This window comes from Sorex araneus, chromosome 2 (genome assembly GCF_027595985.1).
Source record: "Sorex araneus isolate mSorAra2 chromosome 2, mSorAra2.pri, whole genome shotgun sequence".
NCBI lineage: Eukaryota > Metazoa > Chordata > Mammalia > Eulipotyphla > Soricidae > Sorex > Sorex araneus.
The window spans coordinates 336,444,412-336,471,666 of NC_073303.1; the positions used below are offsets into that span (position 1 = coordinate 336,444,412).

The 27,255-nt window shown below is 39.0% G+C and overlaps 1 protein-coding gene across 3 annotated transcripts in view; it reads right to left on the bottom strand.

Moving 5' to 3' along the window:
- Window positions 1–27,255, bottom strand: part of ZNF521 (zinc finger protein 521) — a 300,533-nt gene that overhangs the window by 249,189 nt on the left and 24,089 nt on the right. For all 3 annotated transcript variants that reach the window (XM_055129073.1, XM_055129074.1, XM_004606027.2), the window contains one exon: window positions 18,058–18,237. In XM_055129073.1, the coding sequence (XP_054985048.1) occupies window positions 18,058–18,237 (180 nt within the window). The remainder of the gene's footprint in view (window positions 1–18,057; window positions 18,238–27,255) is intronic.

Below are 27,255 nucleotides of genomic sequence, written 5' to 3' on the forward strand. Positions count from 1 at the left end.
CATATCCAATACGCACGGGTAGCTTGCCAGGCTCTGCCAAGAGGGCTCTCCGAGAGGGGCGGAAGAATCAAACTCAGGTCGGCCATGTGAAAGGCGAATGCCCAACCGCTGTGCTATCGCTCCAGCCCAGTAACCAAGTTATAGGATGGTAATTTTTCATTATTAAAATGAGAAGGAGGTTAGATCAGAAAGTGTTATAATGATGAGAGTAATTCTGGGGTAAAATTAGATCAACTGACACATGAAAAGCTGAGAAAACAACTCAAGAAAAAAAGATACTAATTTCTAACTTTGGGTCTGGATGACATACAGCACTGCTATTTTAAGCAATCACAAGAAGAAAGAGTATTTCTGTGGTTGAGCATTCGCCTTTCATACGGCCAACCCAAGTTTGATTCTTCCACCCCTCTCAGAGAGCCTGGCAAGCTACGAGAATATTTCGCCCCCGAGGCAGAGCCTGGCAAGCTACTCATGCATATTGGATATGCCAAAAACAATAACAATAAGTCTCAATGAGAGATGTTACTGGTGCCCGCTCAAACAAATCGATGAGCAACGGGATGACAGTGACAGTGACAACACAAGTTTAAGTCAATTTGGTGTCCTACCTCCCAAACTTGCTTTTTTTCTCAGTTCTGGAACAGGTGGTGGCTACCCAGTGCATCTGGGAGTCAAGAGACCTAGGGCTTGTTGTAGATCATCTCCTCTCTTGCTCTTAGGCCCAACTGCTACTCAGTACTGCATCTGATTCATTTCAACTTCCAAAATATTTTTAAATTTGATACTTTTCTTCATTCCGACAGAGTCTTGTTATAGTTTTATCTTCTCTTATCAGCTCAGTCACAAGATGCCAATCTGGAATCCCTCCCCCTAGATTGTGTTTCCCCATCATCTCTCCACATGTAAGTTCAATATGAACATGTCTTCCGCTATATGAGAGCTTCAGTGGCTACCCTAAATCTGATGTTTCAGTAGAGTTACCTACAAAAACAGTAGATTTAATCTTTAAACACAGTATTAAAATGAAATCTTTTTTTACTATCCAGTATATAAAATAATTCTAGCCTCCGAACTTCTGGTTTCAGAACATGAAGAATCCCTGATAAAATCAACTCCCTACGTTTACCCTTCACACTAGCAAGGAGTTCCTCAAAGCAGTTTTAAAAGCACAGAGAATCAAAAATTTAACTTCTTAGCATGACCATGGCCAGATCCTAACTTTCCTTCTTGAATCATGACAGTAACTAGCATTGAAGATGGTCTTCAGTGGTACCTTCTCCCAGCATTCTTACCCTTGTTTAACTCTCTCTCATTATAACACAACAAGAGAGCTGACTGTGTGACCAACAGAATATGACAAAAATAATGGTATGGCACTTGCAACATAAGTAATAAGAGACATTATTCAGGCAGTAGTCATGTAGTTGATGCTGGAAGGGAACATCTAGTCCCATTCAAACCTTAACATAACTGCAACCTTGGCCAACAACCTGAATTACAAACTTATGAGACATCCTGAACCATAACTTCCCAGATAATTTGTTTCAAAATTCCTGATGATAGAAACTTTGAAATAATTTTTTATTGCCGTTTTAAGTTTAAAAGATTTGGAGAAATGCTTTACCCAGCAATAGATAATTAACATATTCCTAGTCCTTTACTAATTCCTCTTGGTTAAAGTGCCCAGCAGATGTGATACCCTCTTCTATTCTTTCTCCTTGTGAGTCTGCCTGAATTGCTCCCTCCCTCTTCCTTACCTTTTCAACTTTTCCTCTCCACTTAAGGACATCATATGGTCCAGGAGGCCAGCCCTGAGCTCTAATGAAATCAGTGAAGCCTTTCAACCATTCTTTACTCCAGAAGGCCATGGCCCCACTACATCTCTACATCCAGTACTATCTGAGAGAGAGTGGGACCCTTAAGAAGACATTTATTGAGCCAATTACCTCTGTGTGTGTGTGTCTGTGTGTCTGTGTTACGCATTTCATTATCTCTGCACGGTCTTCTTAGTATAGGAAGAAGTGACACCCTATCTTACCATAAAACTATGTAAACTGATGCATCTAAATCAATGAAATTAACATTCATATTAATCAACACTTCTCTGTTTTCTTTCATTAGTGGGGGCATAGGGCTCTCACTTATGCTCAGGTAGAAAGCGGATATCACTCCCCATAATTTTGGTTCAATATAAGGTTGTGACAATGCAGTGCTCCTCGGGCAATGTGAGGAGCCACCAGGCTACAACAGGCTACCCCAGCGATGTTTCTAGGACCAAGTTGTATCAGGGATAAAACCAGAGTAGGGCACTTCCAAGGCATGTGTCTTTACCTCTATACTCTCTCTCTGATCCAACACTTCCCATTCAAGCTGGTGTTCACAAGAAGAAAACTATCACTAGAGTTATCAAGCGCCAATTTCATCTGTCTTTGACCATTAGCAAGAGTTAAAACAGAGCAGCAGTAGCCTTGGATTTTTTAGCTAAGAATTGGTACAAATAAAGTACTAAGGATAGGAGAAGGAACAGAAGTAATAAAGGGATATGGTAAGCTCTGCTGCTTCATAACCAACATTTCACTTCAGCCAAAAGTTAGTTAAAGAAGCCCAGCCTCCAAGTGGCCCCGGCTGCCAGGAGTCATGCCCTCGACCCACCCTCAGTGCCATCTTGCCACATTCAAGAGAGAAGCAGCCGGGCGTTCTGGTGAGCAACGTGGCCGAAGAATGCTCCGGACCCGAGTCCAGGCCAGCAACACCGGGGATCCAGATGGAGGAGGTGCAGCCACCACACCTTCTCCAGATGGAGCCCTGGCGACACTGAGCAGCAACTAACATGGCTTTGGGATTCGGGACTGGGACACATCCGAACCGCGCAGCCGCTAATGTGGCCACGCAACCTTTTCTAAACACTGAAAACATACAATCTTTTAATGGAAAACTAATTATCAAATGCTTCCTTAGTAGGGCTGTCTTTCTTGGGGGGAAACTCCAACAACAATAGTGAGTTTTGTGTTGAAATATGGAATGTAATCAAGGTAAAGAGAAAATGAAGTGAAATTCATCAGTTATACAGTTGGGGGTGGGGGCGGGGGCGGGGGTATACTGGGGATTTTGGTGGTGGAATATGGGCACTGGTGAAGGATGGTGTTTGAATATTTGTATAACTGAGACATAAACCTGAGAACTTTGTAACTTTCCACGTGGTGATAAAATAAAAATTAAAAAAAAAAGTTAGTTAAAGAGTGAAGCAATTCCAAAATAAACTTCATTTAGCTTGCCATTGGCCAAAGAAAGTGATACTCAGAAATGATCGAGTTCATATTGTAAAAAGAAAAAGAAATCCTGCCCAATGGGAGAAAGTATTTACATCCCCTACATCTGACAAAGACTACTATTCAAGTCATATAAGGAACTTCGCAAAACTCAACAACAGCAAAAGCAAGAATGATGAAAAGAAAACTAACAAAGTGAGAGAATTGACAGTCAATCAAAGTTGTTATACAGAGATCCAGCAAATCCATGAAATGAAATGCTTATTATTACTTATCAGGAAAATTCAAATCAAAATGACAAAGGACTGGGGGAGAGGGATAACTGTTCTTGGCTGGGCAGGGGGTGTAATAATAGACATCTTGAAGAAGTGTGAAATTATACTCCTAAGAAAAAATGGTTTTATAAGCCATTATTTTCAATAATTAACTAATTAATGAAAAAATACCGTATCCTTTCTCCCAATAGAAAAAGCCACCTTAGAGGAAAAACACATAAATAAAATGGAAATCAGAATGCTAAGCACATTTCCTTAAACTAATGCCTGGAAAAAGAAGAAATTTTGTAAATAAGTAGTGAAAGAAAGCAGCTGTAGGGAAGCATTCAATAAGATAGGAGAACAAAATCAGCACTGAGATACCCAGATCCAGCATAAAATATTTCTTTATGAATGCATAAAATATATTATATTTACTATAAAATAATCCAGACATATTAGTTATAATACATCTTGTATATATATATATAATAAAAACATCACAAATTAAAGATTGGTGATAAAGAAAATACTCTGTATAGAAGATAAATCACAAGTAGTAAAAAGGGAGACAGAACTAACAGTTTTCTTTATTTTAAATTACAGAGGCAAGTCTATCAACCTAATGATTTAATTAGGATGAGAAAAAAATGTATAAATTAAAGTGTAAGAGTTAAATGAAAGGCAATCTGAATAATAAATATACAGTTTAATTATTAAATTTGATTAAAAAAGGCTTTCTTGCTACAAGAAAAAACTCGTAGTATTCGCTTAAGTGTTTTACAGAATAATTATTTCTGAGGTCTAGAGATACAGTGTAGTGGGCATGCTGCTTGCCTTGCACACAGCGGACCAGGGTTCGATCCCTATATTCCATAATGGTCTCCCAAGCACCACCAAGAGTGATCCCTGAGGACAGAGTCAGGAGAAAACCCTGTTTACCGATGGGTGTGGCCTAGACCGCCCCTCCCTCTCCCTCAGCCAAAAACAGAATTTCTTCTTTTAAATCATTTAAACAATAATAAATTATTCTGGGGCTGGAGCGATAACACAGGGGGTAGGGTGCTTGCTTTGCACACAGTTGACCCAGGTTCGATTCCTCCGCCCCTCTCAGAGAGCCTGGCAAGCTACTGAGAGTATCTCGCCCGCACAGCAGAGCCTGGCAAGCTACTGAGAGTATCTCGCCCGCACAGCAGAGCCTGGCAAGCTACCCGTGGCATATTTGATATGCCAAAAACAATAACAAGTCTCACAATGGGAAACGTTACTGGTGCCCACATGGCTGAACCCAGGTCAATCCTCAGCACTGTCAGGAGTGATTCCTAAGAACAGAGTCAGGAGTTAAGTCCTAAGCATCCAAAAACCAAAAAGGTTTTGGCAAGCTACCCCTGGTGTATTCGATATGCCAAAAACAGTAACAAGTCTCACAATGGAGACGTTACTGGTGCCCACTCGAGCAAATCGATGAACAACGGGATGACAGTGACAGTGACAGTGACTTTGAAAGAACAATAGGAATTTGGTAGGTATGCTTATCTTCTGACTTTGTGGTCAATTTCTAGTTTTCAGAGGAGCTGAACCTTTTGCTTCAGAAAACCAAAAACCCTGGTGTCATTAAAATGGGCACATCTCCAGGAATGCCATGTAAGAAAGACCACCTTTACGATGTAGATAAACTGAAAGATAAACTGAGATTCTAATTAGTTTTGAGAAAGGGCATTTCTCAAGACAAATTAATGTACTTAAATAATAGTCCAGAGGACATGCCTACTTCATGTACCTAATATTAATGATGCAGCTAAAGGCTCAAGTTAGTGAAGTTCATCACTCCAATCATCCTTGCCTACATTTTTGTTTAGTCAGCAGGGGGAGCTAATACTGCTCTGTGGGTAAATAGAACAGCGCAATCAGACTATTAAAGCGAGGAATTAAAAGGATATGGCATTAAATACAATTCAAACACGATACACAGTGCCCATAGTGCAAATAAATCATACCTGCGAAATATGAAAGTTAGCTATGTATTTGGGTTTGTCTGCTGTTAAACAAGTTAGAACTAAAGCCTCAATTAGTAGAGCCTTGCAGTGCTAAATAGAGGACAAACGTAAACACAATTATTCATTTACAATTGTCTCCAATCCTGTAAGGGTCTTATTCCCCACACAAATTTTGCACACATGTCCATTTGTTGCACTGACCCTGTTATTTTCTTGGTGTGAGGTACTACTACGATTCTACATTCTAACAACTAATCATTTGCTTAAAAATATCCCATATAATTGCGTTACAATTATACTGAAACAAATGTTTCTTTATCCTTTTGCTTCGAATATTTCCTTCTGCTTCAAATATACTTTTTAGCACTTTTAATGTGTGTTCAAAGAGTTCTGCCCAATAATCTACTTAAATTCATTCTACAATTCACCCAGGAGATACAATCCCTTTAAACTTTGAGAAGCTCCAGTTGGAACAAAGAGGGGGAAAGGGTTCAGAGTTTGCAGAATAATCACCTCTAATCGATCAATTTCCCCTGAAGGTAAAGCTGAAAGAAAGAAGGAGTGAAGAGTTCCAGTCCAATTCCTTGAAGTTTAAAGGAACTAAGCCCTGAGGCAGAGTGTAGAATGATTCCTGCCTTCCCCTCCCAAGGCCTATTAAGAGGTCATAGATCTCTGTGACATTGCTGCTGGTCCCCAAAGACCAGATCCCCAGCCATAGACTTAGCACAAAGACTGGGGAAAAAGTCTACTTTTAATAGCATCTTTAGCAACCCACTCCCTTCGAAAGGAGATTTTGGTTATCAGCATCTTAATTAGAATGATATAAAAAAAAATGAAGTGCGGTCATGCTGAAATGTAAAAAATTCAACATTTTAAGTTTTATCATGTTGAATTTCACTTTTGAGAACAGGCTACATGTGGCAGAGCCCATGTGTGCACACAACTGTAACGAAATAGCTAAACATTACCCTGCTTATAAGGCACGGAATAGCTGCACAGGGCCTAAGAAATAGTTGGTCTTTTTTTAATTCATCTTCCCAACAAAAGATGCCCCCACGTTTCTACATCTTAAATACAACCCTTCATTTACAATTTTTATACTTTCCACAGGGACAAACTGACAGTTTTAATTATCGTCAGTGACCGTCAAGGACATAGTGGAAATTCTTGAAGATAATCTCTCTAGTTTGTGTTTTGACACGACGGTCAAAATCTTGGCCCACAAATCCTGAAACCGCAGAATTAGATGGTTATATACCCACTGTCAGTTACATAACTAAACCTAAACTTTTATCTAAAATTGTCAATGCTTCACAGACATCCAAAAGTAACATTTTCTGCTACACAGGGAAATGATAATTTTCTTCTTAAATTCAATCCATTTCTAAAAATATCTCAAATTAACAATGGAGCAGGTAAATTGGGAAGGAAGAGGTAGAGCTAACATCAGATAGTCTCCACTTAGGTTTTACTTGTAAAAGAAAAAGTAAATCCACCTATTTATTTTATGTGAATGTATTCATAACCAACACATTTCCTGTGAGTGACAAGTTATTAAGGTAGACTGAGAGTAAAGTTAAAAGATTTTTTAATTAACATCAAAATATGGGGAGAAATAGTTCTTAAATTACCCTTTGAACATTTCACAAATTTTATTTATTTTTTAATGGGGGGGAGGGATTATACTCTATCATGCTCAAAGGTTCCCATAGACTGGGTCATTGCTGTTGTCCCTACTGGCCAGTAATGGAGGGACAATATGGTGCGGGATGACTACTTCCTGGCCTGAATTTTAATAATTTAAAAAAATTTAATAATTCATCTTCATAGTGAAAAAAGTAAATCATCAGTAAAATTCTTTTAAAACTTCCAATTACAACAGTCCAAAGTATTCCACGATCCTTGAGAAAAATAACAAGATCATTTTGTACCCATATCTTGGTGAAGAATTTCACAAGCAAATTTATCAAGAAGGGAATTGCAGATCAAGTCATCATCATCATCCCATTGATTGTCAAATTTCGAGTGGTCTCACTAACATCTCCATTCGTTCTAGCCCTGAGATTTTACAAGTCTCTCTTTACTCATCCTTTCCAATGGTGTCACATTGGAGGCTCTTTCAGGGGAAGTTTGTAAGTCTCTCCCATGTGCGCAGGAAACTATCTCTCTCTCTCTCTCTCTCTCTCTCTCTCTCTCTCTCTCTCTCTCTCTCTCTCTCTCTCTCTCTCTCCCCAGGTTCTCCCAGAGGGAGAACTAGGCTGTAAGATGTCCGGGGGCTTGGTTTTATATTCAGATTAAGCCAAGATTTCTACTGCCTCAAAAGCCACATGAAAATAAAGGCTGGAGAGACAGTACAGTGTTAGGGTGCTTGCCTTGCATGCAGCTTACCAGTATTCAATCCCGTATGGTCCACATGGTCCCATGAGCCCTGCCAGGAGTGATCTCTAAGTGCCAGAAGCAAAATCCTAAGTGTGACCAAAAATGTCCCCCTCCCCCCAACACACACAAAAGCCACATGAAAATGACAATGCCTTAAAGGCCTGTAATAGTTGAAATGATCCTTTCTTTAAACCCAGTACAAAGAAGCTCTCTCACACAACACTCAGAGGTAGGACCCAGTAACAGTGGATTGATTTTCTTCTGACAAACATTGGCGAGAGCTTCATCATGGCTCAGATCTACTGGGAACATGGCACACTCAGCACATCAGTTTCTCTACCATTGAGAGCAGTGGAGACCCAGGAGTGAAGAACAGTGGTCTGTGAACTACAGATACACACCCAAGGTAAAGAAGGTCATTGTGAATACTTAGCAACCAATCGGAATAGGTCCTAGCTATCGGCAGCTGCTCAGAAACAAACCAGACCTCCCAAGAGCCAGTGCGCGGGGGACAGGATTTTCCAATCCCTTCCCTCACACGTCTCCAAGTAGGATAGTCTACTGTGTGCAGAAAGACTTTTAGTGTATGTTATTTGATGCTAATTTATTTAATCCAAACTCTTCATATTTTGAGAAAGTTTTTTGCACTTGCAAAAGTTTTTTGCAAGGAAACTATCAGATTCTAAATAGTTGCATACTAGTAATCAATAAGAAAGGGGCTGGCCTGGCCCACTCATTCCTAGTAAAGCTCTCGGTCAGCCACAGTGAAGGAGGATGAGGAAAGCAGCAACCTAGTCCCTAGTCGGCACTGACCAAACAAAACTGAGATCAGAAAAGCTACTTAAAATACGGCGGAACATCCAGCATCGATAACAAAGAAGTAGTGTAATAGGCTCTCTCTCTCCTTGGTGATTTTGTGAGGTATCTTCTTCAGTTCTAACAGTCATTAAAACAAAATGTTAATTATACTTTCAAAATGATATAACTTTAAATGTAAAATATTCAGCTCATCTTTTAAATTTTTGCTTTGTGAGTGTTAACTTGTAAGGTATCATCATGTATCTGTGTAATATATTGATATATATGTAATATGAAGATAAACTGAAGATTGATATGAATTTGGGAAGAGGACAACACCCAGCAATTCTCAGGAAATGCTCCTGGCTCTATAAACTAGGCACCATTCCTGGCAAGCTCAGAGGACCATATGGGATGCCAGGGATCGATCCCAGGTCAGCTACATGCAAGGCAAGTGTCTTATCATCTGTATGATGATAAGCTTTAGCTCCAGATACAAATTTTCTAAAACAAAAATTATCTCATAATAACAGATTTAAAAACTTAGAAGCATATGGAGAAAGGACTGGGGAATGGAATCAATGGATGCCACAAAACTGCTTTGGGCATTCATTGGAGGATTTAAAAAATGAAGTAGGGTAAAAACTAAGAAAATATTTCACAAGGGAAACAAGGAATTGATCAAAACGAAGGGAAAAGGAAATGAAAACATACAGTGCCTTAAGCCTAATTAACATAAAAACATAATTAATTAATATATAAATGATTAATAAAGCATGAATAATGAATATAGAAATTAATATAGAAATATGCAAGAAAGTTACAATGCCTAAAGCCTAATTAATATAAGTTAAAAGTTAAAATATCACATTCATTACAAATAATTTATTTAAAGTAATGATTTGAGGGAAAAAAAGCAAAAAATTCTAAAAACTTCTATTATGTTTTCATGAAAATGATGTTTTATTCCAAGCAAGGCTTATTTCTCCTATTCCTAAGGCCAACAATATATACAGTTAGAGTGCTTACGTGTACAGTGGAACCAACCAGTCTTCCCCCAACCCAACCACCACAATTACATAATGCATGCCCAAGCACCTTTACTTTCTAAAAATATTCTTTGGAAAAAAACTATTTAGTCCAGTTTAAAGTCTTTGTGAAGCTTCCAGAAATTCTTTTAAACTTCTAAAATCAAGTTAAGCAAACATATTGTATAATATACTCTGCATACAGCAGACTCTTACTGTTTCAGTTCATTTTCCTCAAAAACATGAATCCGTACAATAATATTTGCAGAAGACACATAAATATGGTTAGGGCTCTATAAATTTGATTTACAAACACATTCCCCAAAGTACAACAGCCTGAGGCCACACATGCCTACCTACTGACCTACTAATAGTATGGTAGGCCAGAGGGTTAAGACCTAGTACAATTTAGTTTTAAATGTGTTTCACCAATTCACATATAATGAAGTGAAAGAACACTTAAAAGACAACTCAAGTTTGCAAATTAGCAGAAGAGAGGAGAAAAATCACTCAGAACAACAAGCATACAGAATTACCAAATGCACTTTACACATTCATCCTGTTAAGTGTAGCTTAGTTTTGATGATTTACAATGCTAGTTCTTACTCAGTTTTGTAAGCATAATAAAGTCTCCGTAATCTCAGCCTTCCCCTAGCACCCTGCTATTAAATCTTTGTTGAGAAGTGTGATGAGACCCCTCTGGCTTCCAGCCCTCCCCACCCCCTGAGGGAATTGGCAAGAAATGATAGGGTTTGTGGATTAGTAAAATGAGAGGTTCTCTGTGCTTTTCCTTCTTTAAATATATATTTTGATAATCTGTCTTCTGCATCAGAGAGTCCCAACAGCATTAAAGTGTTGATTTCCCTCCCTTCTCAGCCTGCAGGAAAAAGAGAGCAGAGCTGGGGCAAGACAGGTGGTTTCCATCTAGTGCTACAATTGAAGAGTGGGATTTAATTTTTTTCTTTCACCTTTCCCCTTATTCCTTCAAGCAAGATGATACATAGCTTACATGTCTTCGATTGTGAATTAGAGGAACATCGCACCATGAGGAAAACTGCAGAGGCAAGAGATCTCGTCTCTGTGGGTTGCACTTTGTCCTCTGCTTTCTTTGGTGGCTCTTCTGTCCTAGATCAGAAAGCTGCTCTGAAAGGACCCTCACCGAAAGGCTCCGGAACGGTGCATAGCCCTCTAGATGTCTGGGTGTCCCCACTAAAGGGACTAAGTATCTTCAATTCAGGTGACTGATGGATCTGCTCACAAACTGAGGTGTGGCACACTCGGTCCACAAGCTGCTTTTTCTAATCTGAGTTCAGATTTGATCAAGTTGCTCTATGAATGACCTTCCCTGAAGACTAGTACAGCCTAGTCTTACTTGGCAAGACTGTCCCCATCCCGTAAAACTTTTGATATACACTCAATCAGTTTTCATCTAGGCAAACTCTGTCAGGAACATGTCTCACCCCTGGGGATGATAGTCACCAAAGGAACAGATCTCAAGTTACCAAGAAAGTCCTCAGTTCAAGGATGGGAAGAATCTCAAAACAGTTCTCTCACAGCAGAACTACCCTAGAAACTCCCAAAGGCATCAGATCATTGAATACCTCAGTGTTCTGTTATTTTGCAAATCAACAAGTTTTAACTTTTACTCCTCTATTAATTCTACTCTATAGTTACACCTCCGAAGCAGAATTCAAATACCTTCTTTTTCCAAACAAATTGCTCCCCAAAAGTCTTTTGGTTATGGGGTCTGATGGGATGAAACTAAATCTATAAAACTTCAAGATTAAGAAAGCTAAGGATTAAAAATGGAAGATAACCAAGAAGCAATCAAGTTTTGTAAAAGAGACAGGAAGGAAAGTGAAGAGAAATACGTACAAAAAGCAAATTAAGAGTCTTAAAGAATGGCCAGGAGTCAGCAGGATATTAGCAAAGATGCAATGGAGTTCAATAAAGGTAAAAAAAAATAAAAGCATGAAAAAGAGCAATGAAAGAATAAAATTAGAAGGGTGGGGCAGAGGTGGGGTGGTGAAGGAAGGTATAAATATCCTCCTTAGTTAAACCAGCACTTTTGCCTGTCCAGGGCAAAAAAACAAGCGGGGGAGGGAAAAGCAATACCAAGAAACCAAGAAAAGGGTTAACTCAAGAAACAGGAAATAAAAATGGGGCAGTCAGCCCTCCTAACACACAATAAAAGGCTTTAACCAAGGAAGAAGGCAAAAGCATCATATTACTTTTTTAATGAGACTGCTTCCAAGTGTCTTAATCTTTTCCAGATTAGCTGAAGGGCACCCTCAGTCAACCCCAGTCAACTTGGATATCTTCAACCAATGTGAATGACGCCTGGTTGTGTTTCTTCCCCTTTGTGACCTCTCTCAGGTCATCCACTGCTGGTTTCCTCCCTATGAAATGACCACGAGCAAACAAAACCAAGGTCGATCCAATTTACCTTTCCTAAAATGTGTCTCATCAAGTGAAAAGTGTTTTCCCTCCTTTGATTATAAAGTTGCAATATATAAGCACAGACTTGATTCTCTGCTTTCAGAAAACCTAATGTCAATACAGCCAAATATTTTATTGGCATTGAGTATTTTCCTATGATTTTTAAAAGCATTATTTAGCACATAAATATTGTCTTTACCATGCCATGCACTTAAAAAAACACATTTTTGCACTGATATTAAAGTTGTATAATACAAAGGAATATATATTGTATAATTTATAAAGCTGTGGAGAAATAATGTCTTTTGCTTCTACTCCACAGAGCTAAACACGAGGATAACTAGACGATAAGAACTCAATAAAAACAGACACTAGAGTTAAAGGGCTGGAACACATGCTTTGCATGAAGGAGGCCTGGTTCAATACCTAACACCCCACATTACAGTGTTCCCTGAGTACTGCCAAAACTGACCCCAAACACGTAGCCAAGAGTAACCATTGTGCACTGCTGGGTATATCCTACCCCCACAATAAAAGGCACTAAGTTGAATTTGAAAGGATTTTTTTTTAATGATTTGCTTTTTTAACTTTAACCTCTGACATGAGTGAATCCACTCTTTTCTGAGGTAAAATTTCTTGCAAATATAATAGGTAGCTACCATGCCAGTCACGTTTCCTGGACTTCACCTTAATGTTAGTGCTGAGATGCTTTATCAGTAAAACTTTCTCTGAAGCTGCAGCTAGTCCACTGAACACAAAATCTTACTAGTCTACATTTAAGGGGATTTTTCAAGTTGTATTCATTCTGCAGGAAATTAATTAAATGAAGCCAATAAAATGCATGAGTTAGAGGTACATAATTCACAGAGAATATCACAACGTATCCAATAAAATGCTAAAACAAACCAATTATAGAGGGCACAGAAATAGAACAGGGGTCAGAGGCCCACACATGGGACCACAGTTTGATTCCTGGCACCACATAAGCTCCTGAGCCCTGTTCAGGTAATCATGGTGGCCTGCAGAACTATGGGGCCCAAGTAGTCGGGACCAGCAGTAGAAATGTTCAACTTCTCCAACCTAGTTCTAGGGCAAGTGTTACCAAGGGCAAATAATGAAACAAGAAAGACAACGCAAATGTTAGCAAGGATGCACAATGACTAGAAATCTCAGGAATCACCGGTAGAACTAAAATGAGAAAAGCATTCTGGAAAGAGGTATACAAGTTTTATCAAGTGAAAAATAAGTGTTTTCCTTCCTTTGATTATAAAACACTTAACATGTCTCACAAACTGCCACCACTACCAGACCCAATCATTCTGCTCACTGTCACTGTCACTGTCATCCTGTTGCTCATCGATTTGCTCGAGCAGGCACCAGTAACGTCTCCATTGATAGACTTGTTGTTACTGTTTTGGGCATATCAAATTCGCCATGGGTAGTTTGCCGGGCTCTCCCGTGCAGGCGAGATACTCTCAGTAGCTTGCCGGGCTCTCTGAGAGGAGCAGAGGAATCGAACCCGGGTCAGCCACGTGCAAGATATATGCCCTATCCACTGTGCTAAGTTTATCTATAAAAGAGTCTATAGGAAGATTACAACAATTTTACTACTAATAACATAAAAAGTACAAGCAGGAAAATAGCAACTAATAATGCACATTCATATGATAAGAATACTACAATAGTAAAAAGGAATATAATACTCAAATACACAACAGGAACACATAGTGAAGACATTTTGCTGAACAAAAGATGTTGGACACAAAATATGATCATATGGCGTGAATTCACTTATACGAAATTTTAAAATAGGCAAAACTAATCCATGGTTTAAAAACCAAAACACTGGTTACTTGTCATGGGCATTACTGACCAAAAAGAGGGAAAGAAAACTTTATGGGATGAATGACTTGAATCTTGGGAGGGATAAGGGTCACAAGGGTACATGCATTTTGTCAAAATTCACCAAATTGTACAGTTACAATTTATAAATTTCATTGTATAAAATGTTACATCCAGGGCTAGAGCAATAGCACAGTGGGTAGGGCATTTGTCTTGTACTAGGTCGACCCAGGTTTGATTCCCAGCATCCCATATGGTCCCCCGAGCACCACCAGGAGTAATTCTGAGTGCAGATCCAGGAATAACCCCTGAGCATCCCTGGTGTGACACCAAAAGAAAAAGAAATGTTACATCCAAATTAAAGCACTAAAAATTGTAACCAAACACTTAGCTCTATTTAGTTTGCTAGTGTATCCTAATGGTAAGATCAATCAATTTGAAAGTATTGAATATTCTAGACCAGTGATTTTCAACCTTTTTGCACCTGAGCATTGCCACTGGTCCATGTTCCGGTCAGAGAACTGTCAGTTAAAGCCCATTGCACTAGACCTGTGTTTTTCAACCTGTTTAATGCCTGAGGACTGGTATTAGTCACAGTAGTAGCAGTCCAAAACCACTGAATTAGCTGCTACATAACTGGGGGCAATTTTTAAGTAAGTCACCAGGAAATTTCTGTGGTCAACTCTGGTCCATGGACTTCAGGTTAAAGAGCAGGGTTCTAAATTCAGATAAATGAGTAAATATATTGAGGATAATAGAAAACGGATGTGTCACTGATAAATGTGAGAACAAATATGGAAAGATAAAAAACAACAAAGTACCTAAATTGTTGGGTTAAATTACAATTATCAGTATGAAAACATGATTTTGATATATAGATTAGATACATGTAAATGTGTATATTTATAATAAACACTTATAAACTATATTATTAATACATTATGTTAAGCAGTCATTGCCTAATTCTGCCTGCTGGGAAGGCAGACAGATATTACCTAGAGCAATGAGCACACATGGTGTCAATATGTTGGTTTCTAAATATTTTGTCGGGGCCAGGAAGATGGTTAAAAGAACTGGAGAACATAGGGGAGCCCGGGTTTAATATCCAGAACTATGGGCTTCCCCCAAGCACCAGCAGAATCATCTCTTAAGCACTGGCATGCTTCCCCCACAAAAAAATAAAAGACATTAGGTGAACTAAATACTTTATCTTTATAAAGAAATCAGGAATTCTTTCTAAAGGATCATAAAACAAAGGAAAACTTTGGAATAAGACAAAACTTGAGCTTAGAATTCTATTTGCAGCAGAAACTAAGTAAACTTCCAATAATAATGAAGATATATTAAAATGACACGGGATCCAGTTAAAAGGCACTCCCACCTGCCAAATCTTGAGCATCTGGATGTCAAAGTAACAACATTGACAAATGATGATCCACAGAATGAAATAAGAATGCAAAAGCTTATGTTGACATAAATAAATAAATTAGAAAAGAAATTAATCGTTATGTGCTACTAACCACAGAAATATCTTCTGAGAAATGCATCATCAGGTGATATGAACATTTTAGAGTGCAAATACATAAATCTAGATGGTACAGCCTACCACACATTCAGGTGATACTGTCTACAGGGACCACTAATGTTGCTCACCGTTGACTAATATGTTGTTAAGAAATGCAGCTTAAAGACGACCAATAAATACAGATGCTATAAGGTTAAAATGGGCATTTTATGAGATATGACAATACTTACACAGTAACATGTAAAGTGTATTCCCACTGATTACTGATTATTTGCAATAGGGAACTGTAATGTTATACTGTAGAAAGTTAATGGACATCACTTTAAACAAGTGTTTAATGTCATCAACGTTTGGGATACATCAACAGCAATTACTTCTTGATCTGATGTATTGAGAAGGGAACATCACTCTGGTGGTGATCCTGACACCATAGGGCATAACCTGAATCACATTATGAATAAATCGAAAACAAAACTATATGCAGACAGGCATTCTACACAGAAGTGGGTTCTCAAAAATGCCATGGTCAAGAAAAGCAAAGAAGGGGGCTGGAGCGATAACACAGCGGATAGGGCGTTTGCCTTTCACGAGGCCAACCTGGGTTCAATTCCCAGCATCCCATAGGGTCCCCTGAGCACTGCCAGGAGTAATTCCTGGGTGCAGAGCCAGGAGTAACCCCTGTGCATTGCCAGGTGTGACCAAAAAAGAAAAAAAAAAAAAAAGAGCACTGGAGGTGAAAATAAAAAAAGCAGTAGGACAAATGTTCTGCATGATACTCGATCCGAGAAGAAGGTGAAAGTTTCTGAAATTTAAATGTATCAAAACCGTTGAAATTTAAATACTTATTGCTAATTAGGTCAGCAATTTTCAAACCAGGTCCATGGCCTGGTGTCCATCCGCAAGTGTAAGAGATTGAAACCACTAGATTATTTGAATGCCAATGGTATTCTGTGGTATCATGTAAGAAAATATATTTGTTCATAATAAATAGGAAGGATTTATTTAGAGGGATGGGCTGCCTCCAACATTCTCTTAAGCATTAAGCAAAAGTTGATGAAAGAATGTTAAATCCATAACTTTGGAATCAAAGTTAAAGTATAGAGATAGCACAGGGACTAAAATGCATATAGCCCCGCCAACCCCCAGAACCACGCCTGGAGGCCCCAAAACGGTCAGGTTAATCCTTGGCACTAAAGGCCCAAGAACCACCTCCTTTTAGGGTTCTAGCATTTAACTATCAGTTGTTTGGCCAAGAATTACCATGAGGGTCCCTTAGTCTTTTAAACACTGCCTGTGGGGAGCCCCAGCCCTCAAAAAGGGAAAAACTGAATTAAATGGTCTACAGCATCCCATCATAGGATTTCATTATTGTTCTATAAGATTAGTATGGAAGAAAAATAAAAATTAAAAAAAAATGTATGACAAATGTTTATCCAGAAATGTCATTCCTGAAAATATAGTAACAATAATCTGTTCAGAAAACGTGGTTTAAATGGAACATGTCAATATCTTGCAAGAATAATAATATTCTGTAGAGAACAGTTAAAGTCAATTGTCTAATAAAAACATTTCCTAAACATGGTTAATAAACTATTCATACTAGGAAAATAACATAAAAACAGAAATCTACAAAGAAATGCACATATATACATGGGAGAAATGTGAAAAATATATATATATATATATAAATCAGAAAAGACATGTAGATTGAGATACTGATATAAAATAATCCACCCTGTCTCAGGAGGTTGCCACTGGTGGTGTAATCAGTGATGGAATATTATATGTCAATAGCCCAATTATGAATAACTTTTTAATATATGATGCTGTAATAAAACAAAATTTGGAGGGGAGAGGATATATTTTTAAGATCTGTTCAATTGAGTTTTAGTTTTATTTAACCATTATATTGAACACTTCATGCTGTATCCCTTGAAAGTTGGTTTTGATAAACTGATTAGCAAAAAAGCTTCTATGCCTAGTGCACACTCAGTGCAAAACTCACAGAACACAACATGCTAAGACATAGTTTCACCACCCAGGAGTTTTCAGTCCAGAAGGAAGTAAGGAAAATAAGCATACGCAGTGAAACACTAATATTTTTTTGGAGATGATATTTATAATAAGTTCATACATGATTTTTTAAAAAAATATTGAAAACATATTTTAATAATACAACTTTATTCTAGCCATCTAATAATAGGCTCTGAACCAACATGGTATCATTTTAAAAAGACAGGAGAGGAGACACAGGGAGGAAGGAACAGAGAGGGAAAGGGGGTGGAGGGGAGGAAAATTTACCATTATGTATTAAAATCTAGGTACAATGTAAAATCTAAAAACACAGCATTTGCCCCAAACTACCACTTTTGATTCTTTCTAACACCCTTCTAGACTTACCTAGGTAGTCAAGTTCAGGAATAACACCATTAGAAGAAAAAAAAAAGCAGGGCAGGAATGTGGGGGACTACAAAATATCAGAAATAGAACAGTATGAAAAGACAAGAAGTGATAAGTATTGTTTACCTGTCAGCTGACATTGATTAATCTTGTGTTCTGTGATATCGCTCAGTGACTCAAACACCTGGAGGCAGCTGTCACAGCTGTGCACAGCTTCGTCTTCCAACTCCTCTCCGTCTTCCGGCCTCTTCTTACAGTCTATTGCCTCTCCATCTTCAGTCTTGTCTTCAAGTTTACAGTTGGGGTCTGAAAGAAATCAAGACTGTGAGTGTGTGGTTGAAAGTTATGTTTAATCTTCTTGCTCCCCAAAACAGAAACATTATTTTCCTTGAAGCTGCAACACAAAGACTTCATGGCAGATTTTATTTACAGACCAAAAGTGAGACTTCCCTAAAATATTTCAGTTCATGGTGACTAAAGTTTTTCCTTTTTCTTCCATGTGAAGCCCTTCTCCCATCAATTCTCTCAAATGTGTCCATCCATAAGGCCAACTTTGCTCCTTGTTGAGCCTTTTAAAAATTTTTGCTTAAAATAGATAAATTACTCTCAAAATTAAACAGTCTCCAATGCTAAGACAAAAAATGTGCTTAAGAAAGAATTCCTTTTCTGCTAAATATACTCTGTCATGGAAATTACCAGAATTAGTCAAAAGTCTAAAATAAGCCAAGCTAATTACCATAGGCATGAAATTGACCTTTACTTATAAACTGATCAAAATAAAGTGACCCCATTATCTGTCAGCAATAGCAAAATAAGCTCCGCCACAGAGGAAACATTCTTACAAACACAAATTCAAGAATATTAATGTCTCAATGTCTCATTTCCAAAGTCACCAGCAAATGAAACATTATATGTATACATGTATATAATATACATATACATGAACACACATACATACACACATATATGTAATTATGAATTACAATCACATAAACAAATGGAGTTGGGACTACCAAGGTTGAAAAGTTAGATACTAGGAAAGGCCAATATAGCTCTATTCTAACCTAAGAATGGCACACAAGTAGCAAAAAAGAATAAGATGATAAAATAATGTGATGTTTTTACTTAGAGCTCAATACATGCTTCATGATTATGAATGGCTTTCCCTTTATCTCATTTTAGAGAACTACCCCCAAATTTTCTCATGCAGAAAAGTAACAAGGGAGATAATCTGCTTCTTTCAGGGAAATTAATATAATCTGTTACTTAATTTATGGACCACTACTTCCTAACTGCAAGAAGTCCTTCCAAATCTGATTAAGTCATGCCTCAGAACTAACAGTAAAAGTCACAAAAGAGTTGTATGAAGATATTTAGTATGTCATTCATTATCTGAACTCAAATACTTTTGTATGGCGAGATAAATATTTGAAGTGTCATAATCAAGAATTCAGAGGGTCAAAATCTGCCAAGATTTCCTAGAAAAGTCAATACAAAGGTCAGCTTGCCACTCCCATTCTATCTGAAAGTGCTTTCTCCTACGTTGTATGTACTCACTTCCAGGAACCCACTCACACAAGTCACTGTAGGCCTTTTTCTGGCATTTGTTCCAAAGCCTTTCTTCACATCTGTAATAAGCTTAACCATATCACCACCCTTCAAATAATTCACATATGCCAAAATCAACTTACATTTCAGCATACATAATATCTCTTTGGTTTGTTTTAAAAATATAAATAAATAAAGCAGAATCCCCAACTCCAAGAGCAAGCAGTTTTTCTTTGTTTGGGTGGTTTCAAAAAGAATGTAGTGTTTAAGTAAATTGGTAATTTGGGTTGATTTGCCATCTGGAAAATTATTATCTCAACACTCTATACAGTACCCATTTCAATAAACTAGGGTTTAGATGGCTCATTCCTAAGGGAATAATCACAGCATCTTTTTTCGTTTGTCTTGTACTTTGCCCAGCACAGCACCATGTCCAGGTGAGTGCTTAGTAAATATTATTTAGTGATGATGAGAAGGGAGTGGAGGGAAGGAGAAAAAAGGAGTACATAAAAAATTCATCCTGAATTTTTATCCAGCCACGTATTTTTTTTCTGTAAGCAGAAACAGACCGAGTACCTCTAAATTAAAATTACTGACATGCCTACATTTCTAAAATTGACATTATAAGATCCATCAGCTTTGACTTTGGTCATTTCAATTGTTTCATTAGAGCTGGAGACACAACAAATGAGTAATAGTCCAAAGATTTCCAACAAACTAAGACCAAGCAATAAAAGGCTGCCAAATGAGAGAGTAATTCAGGAAAATAAATAACTATCCAAATTATGGCGAACTGGCCCCCACACCATTAAACGCTTGTCAAAAGGCAGCCTGCACACACTGAACACTCCCAGTTGTTTAGCATGAGTTTCCAGTTTCTCATAAAACCGACAGCACTCAGGGAAATATGGGTGCTATGCCTGAATTTTAATACGATTATTTAAATGCTCTGCATCAAGTTTGCAGGCCTGTTTGTTTTTAAATAAGGAGACAGTCTGAATGCTTTAAGAAATAAGCTGAGAAAAATGGAGGAGAAATAAAAAAAACCTCACCTTCCTTATAATTCAAGAATGTGGACACGTTACATGAGTCCAATATCAAAAATAGCAGCAAGAATGCATGCATGATGCCTTAGCTCTAAAAATCTCAAAACCTCTGGTCCATGCTTCTGACACTGCATCTAGTCATTAAAAGGAGGGTCATTTTAAGACTAATAAAAAATATTTTTGCTTCCCCTTCTGCATTTACAGATAGAATCCTTCAGGGACTGAAGTCAGTCAAGCTTATTCACTTCTGCTGCAACTTTAGGATGCATGTTCCAGCCAACTGGCGACTCTGTTTTTAGGTCACCACTTTAGAGGGACCCTCTGGGGGGTGGGTGTGATTATAGCCTATGATGCCTTGGTGTAATGAGTGCTGGAATGTCTGTCTCTCTCTTTGTATGGGGATTTCTTTTTTCCAGCCTCTACTCTCATGAAGAATTATTTCCCACCCATTCAAAAAATGGGTTCATTTGTGTTCAAGAATATTGTTCTTAATTTAGATAGATGTAGGAAACTTCTAGAAAGCTTACATTGTCAACCATTACTTTCCCACAGGTGGCTACACTTCAATAGTTGCACATGGCCTTAGTTATATAGTTTTTACAAAGTCCTTTGAGAGCCAATCATAAAAAATAATTGTATTATTCTGCTAGCCATCCAAACCTCTGACTTCAACCTAAGGGGTTATAAATATATGGCCCATGCCTGTAAGTCCAGTCCTGCCCCCAACACCACCGCCAAAAAAAGGACAATTGTTCTCCCAACTCTACTAGGCTATAAACTCACCCAACAGACAATATTTTAAACATCAACCTAACACCCTCCCACATAGGCACTACAAATTCTCTCATGGTTGTGAGAGCCTTCTTTGTCCTTTGCCCAAATGGATGCCACCCAACAAGGATGCCTCCACTGCAAATTATCTCACCTGCACAACCAATTTGCAACCCATTTCTTCAAGAGGCCGCTATTAAAGTGCTGGGTTTACAGCCTTCTGACCTAGATTAAAAGCTCAATTTGAGAACAAATGACACAATTACAAGTAGTATCCACACTTTTCAAATGTTCACCCTACACCATGTGCTTTAACAAAAGACCCTCATTAGTCTTGGATCTACAGGACTAACCAAAGAAATTCCAAAAGGGATTTTTCTTTTGCATCAAAAAACAAAACTTTTGATTCGATGTTTGTCTGGCTGCATTTGTTCTTGAGTGGCCTGGCAGCAAGAGAGGTACCACCCAGCTCTTCCCAGAAAGAGCTTTACACAGGCTGGGTACTGACCATTTCATCCCTGCTTCTGCTACATGGCAGTGTCATTTTAGGTCTGTCATTTTAGGTTATTTGGTATGACTTGGTAGGGTATTCTGGAGGTCTGGGAAGTCTCAAGAATTTTTCCAAATAAACTAATGACTATTGTTCTTTACTTTATGCCACTTGGCTTACACAAGATCACATAGGAATGTTCTACTTTAGAATAGCAGGAAAAAAACCTGCATTCTTATAAAAATAAACGGTGGCTCTCTGTTTCCAATTTTGTTAGCATTACTTATAAATGGAAATTTTAAAGAAGCATGATTTTCCTTTTATTATGTTCTCTGGCAGGTGGTTCTTCCCTTCTCATCCTCCTCTTCAGAAGGGTTGTTATTGCTATAACGTGGTTTAATAAAATTACAACTTTAGGGAAAATGAAAAATTGCCCTGGCTTAAAAGTGCTGGAGGCAATAAACCCATGGACTTCAATTAATTTCAAGTGTGGGATCAGATTAAGGCCAACCAGCAGAAATTCTATTCTGTCCATGTAAAAATGAGGTTTCACCACATTTACTTTTTATAACCTATATAAAAGTCAAGTAAAAGTAATGAATATCTAAAAGCCATCTCAGTGGACTGGCAAAGACTATCTGTATTCTTGAAACTCATCTTACATATTTCTTTCTGTGCAACAAGGATTCCATGCCTGATCAAAGCTAAAATGTCAAACCACTGAGAAAACAGCCCAATTTCCAATCCATTTCACTGCCTACAAATGGACCTCCTTCCAAGCCACTTTTGCATGGAAAAGCACTGGCAAAAGAAAGAAAAACTAAGAGATCATGTGGTTATAATTATTACCAGGCAAGGAATATTTCTGCAGCTCAGTAGTAAAGTAAAACTCTGTCGCTCTCTGCTCCCAATAGTGTCCATCGCAAAACAACTGCCTCATTAAATCTCTGCAGTAAGATTAATATGCCGTAGCTGCACTACATTTATAACTTGGTACTCTATAAAAAGCACATTTAATGGTAAGAGCCAGAGCCTAGATACAAAGTATTACTATAAAAACTCTGGCAGTGAGTACACAGTGCAGGCCCACTATCCTTTTTTCAGGAGATATAAATGAGGCTTTTCCTGGTTAATTCCAAGCCTGGAGCCCTACCTTTACAAACCGGAGTCAGTTTTTATGAGAGTGGCAGCAACACAAGATTCTGAGGCTGTTGTAAATATGAATGCAAGAAGGTTACTTAACAACCAAGATTGTTAAGAGATGAATGAGCCCAAAATACTCCACTTATGCACACACGCAAACTTAAAACTGGACCAATTCCTAACAGTTTGTTCTCTGGTCATAGTCAGCTTTTCACCAAATTTAACAACCACGGCACGAATTACTCAATCTTAAATTAACCCACACGGTGCTAGTAAGTTCAAGAAACAGCAACTAAAATATGCATAGTGCCCTAAAAAAAAAAAAAATCTTGGCTTCATTATGAAGACTTGACCTCCTGGATCTTAATTACCTCAGACAATGGAGGCGGGAGGGAGAAACCCCCAGAAAAGTAGTCCCAGGACTCTTACTAATAGACTAATAAAAGTAGATTTTTGTGATTTTGGAAAGCTGCCTAAGTTCTTTCTTCCAAAGGTACATTTCAAAAACAACAACAGAAAAAGCATTCAAACCTCTATTTTAGTTTCAGGACTCCATAGATGAATAGGTGAACAAATAATTTATACAAAAGCATCCCACACACAAAGCTTCCCTGATCACTACAAATGAAGCACCTCAGGTTAACAACCATCTGTGCTACTTGTCTTCATTACAACCCACCCTTTAAACCTTAGCTCAGGGCCAGAGAGAGAGTACAGCCAGTAAAGCACTTGCCTCACATGCAGTCAGCCTGGGTTCAATCCCCAGCACCACACACGGTCCCCTGAGCCCTGTGAGGAGTGATGCCTGAGCATCCAATCAGGAGTAAGCCCTGAGCATAGTCAGGAGTAAGCCCGGAGCACTGCTCTTTGAATAAAAATTTCCTGCTCTGCCGCAACTAGCTCAAATGGGCCTTGATATGCCAGCCTCCACCTGAGTACTCCTGCCATCTGCTGCACTGTCTTACACCTTTCTCACTCCCCTGCCTAGAGTTTGCCAGCCCTCCTCAGGTTGTGGCATATACAGGAAAGTGATGTTTTACAGGGCACACTTATTGAACAATGAACTGCCTGTCTTTTTTGAGTTTTCATGTATTCACGGGCTGGAGCAATAGCACAGAGGGTAGGGCGTCTGCCTTGCAGACCCAGGTTCCATTCCTCCGTCCCTCTCGGAGAGCCCGGCAAGCTACCGAGAATATCTAGCCCACAAGGCAGAGCCTGGCAAGCTCCTCATGGTATATTCGATATGTAAATAGTAACAAGTCTCACAGTAGAGACATTATTGGTGCCCGCTCGAGCAAATCGATGAATAACGGGATGACAGTGATGACAGTGATAACATGTATTCACAGTTGTCATTCTAAAGTTTACTGATAAGTGCCTAAAAAAGGAACTCAAAAACTGGTTTACAACAAGCCATTACACAGAGAGAGAGAGAGAGAGAGAGAGAGAGATTGAGAGAGAGGAGGGAGGGAGAGAGGGAAGGGAGGCACACACAGTTCAAAACCAATTCTCTGCAGTTCTGTTTAGCAGACAGAAAAAGTTGCCTTCGGGCAATGAAGAGTTAAACCTGCCCAGTTTTCCGAAAGCAAAGGGTGAAAGGGTGGATCTTTCTCCTGTGCTTTTCGGGCTCTCTCTCTCTCTCTCTCTCTCTCTCTCTCTCTCTCTCTCTCTCTCTATATATATATATATATATATATATATATATATATATATATATATATATACACACACATTCTAACTTGAGTCCATAAGATGGAAACAGATTTGGGAAAATAAATCCACACTGTTCTAAAGAGGCCATCAGGCTTGCCAGACTGCAGCAGGCTGCAGCAGGCTGGCCCACACCCACATGCTGGTCAACTGCCTGTTTTTTTTTCCCTACTGTCAAGATAAGGTAAACAAACAAACAACACTTAACAGACACAAAGCAATCACCAGAGGGGCTGTGAGCCTCCTGGAACTGGGGCCTGTGCTGGGTGGGTTGGTACCAGCTGATCCAAAGAGTTCACGTGGTTAAGGATGAAAATGTGCTTTTCTTAAAAAACAACTTTTGGGGCAATGTTTATTTTATAAGCACTCTATCTTCTGAAAGTTATTAAACTGTTTTACAGGAAAAGAGAGAAAAAAAAATCTTTTCATGTTACTTGTTCTTTCCATTGTCTACAAAATCTTTTCAGACAGAAAGAATTATATCTCTATTAAACAAAATCACACTGCTGAAGTTTAGGATTTCTGTGGTTTTGCTTGATTGTTCTACAGGTCTATCATGGTCCTTGAAGACCACAGAGAAATATCATATGCAATATTATCAAGGAGAACATGCCGAATGTGAATTTATTACCACTCTTCTATCTACAATGAAATTCCTTGTAGGAGAAGGCTGAGTGGGAGGAAATGAGCCTTGGGAGAGGTTTAAAAAACCACATACATATACATATGCACACTTTGGAACCAAATGAAACCATCTCCTCTTCCAATCAAAATCCTGCCCAAAATTCTTCTTTTCTGCTAATCTTTAACACGAAATTTGAAAAAAACAGCAATCTTGACACACCAACGCTCCTATGCCAAGTTTTTATAAACATACCCTTGCCTTCAAAGTCTTTTAATCTTCAAATTGAATGACTCTTGCTGCCCTGTCAAAACTTCGGGAAACAAACACTTACCAGGCCCCGTGATACCACAATGGCACCTCGGGCCTGGGAAGGATAGAAGTCTACAACCTGCTGCCGAGCCCATGGAGCTTGCAGACTGAAACAGACAGAAATTTCCCAACCGGTGGAATCAGTTGTTCAAGGAAAATAATCCTTGTACTCAAAGCATCCAGGAATAACTTTGGAGGACTAGAAAACTACCTACAGGCCTACCTCCTTTCCATGTATCCAAGTGCACCAAGCAAAAGGCACCTCCTTAGGGGGCATGACACGGCATGAGGAAAGGCTGGCATGCATGGGGCACGGGAGAAAGAAGTAAGACAGTGAGTGCAGATGAGAGCAGGTAAAAGTACTCAGATGGAGGCACCCAGAGTAAGGGACGTTTCATTTACATGGGTCACAGCAGGAAAATTTTATCCAAAGAACAGCCTGAGGCCAGGAGATCTAGCCTGCATCTAGGTTTGATCCCCAGAACCACAGGGATGACTGAAGGCCCCAAAACAACACTGGGTGTGGCCCCCAAGGTCCCCTAAGAACCCCAGGGATGGCCTGCAAAAGCCCCAGCATGAACAACATCTTCAGACCAGGCCCTCACGTCTCCCCACAGGCCTGGTTGAGAGGAGTCACTGGGCAAGGCCTGGGAGACCCCCCAAAATAAGAGAACAGGTTGAGCTTAGTTTTAAGGAACGGATGGTAATAAAGACAAGTAGAAAGCAGTTCTCTAAACCACGGAAGATATTAAAAACACAAAATGCATAAAAATGATTCCCGTCCAGAAACACAAGTTCTTCTCTGCTGTTCAGATGAGGGATGCTGGATAGACGGGAATGAAAGGTAAGCGGGACCCGGGCTGGTAAAGCATCAGATCATAAAGCAACCACTGCGAGCTAAATTCTCAAATTTAATCCCAGTGCCACAAAAACTGATGAAGGACTTTTAGGGCGTTTGCCTTGCACGTGGCCGTCCCGGGTTCGATTCCTCCATCCCTCTGGGAGAGCCCGGCAAGCTACGGAGAGTATCCCGCCCACACGGCAGAGCCTGGCAAGCTACCTGTGGTTTATTTGATATGCCAAAAACAGTAACAGTAAGTCGCACAATTGAGAGGTTACTAGTGCCCGCTCGAGCAAATCGATGCACAATGGGATAACAGTGCTACAGTGCTAATGTGGTTGACAGGTTAGAAAGATGCTCCCAGGGTAACTGAGAAATGGATGGAAAGTGATCAGCCACGGGAAGACAGAAACCTGTCTAGAGGCTATGACATGGTTCAAAAAGAAGGGTACAGGAGATACAGCAAGTCGACACAAAAGCAGTTGACAAAAGCCACTCAAAAAAAAAGGGTCCAGAGATTGCCTATGGGCAAGAAAAAGCCTGAGCTGCCTCCTGGGTGAGCAGGTGTGACGCATGGGGAAACTGTTGAGGGGCTGGCTATCTTGGTTTCTAAATGCCATATTCATCAGGGGACTGACTTGCCCTTGGCCATGGCCTTCATATCTAGACTAATCCCAGCAAAATCAAAGGTGAAAGGAAACTTGAGAGAAACAGCCCAATCACAACTAACTTTTTAATCTAGTGTCAGAGATTTGCAAGAGCTCCAACAACACTTCTTGGGACTGGGGAAATCTTGAGGTAGATTTCTTTTACTTCTATAAAATTTAACTTGTTTATTGGG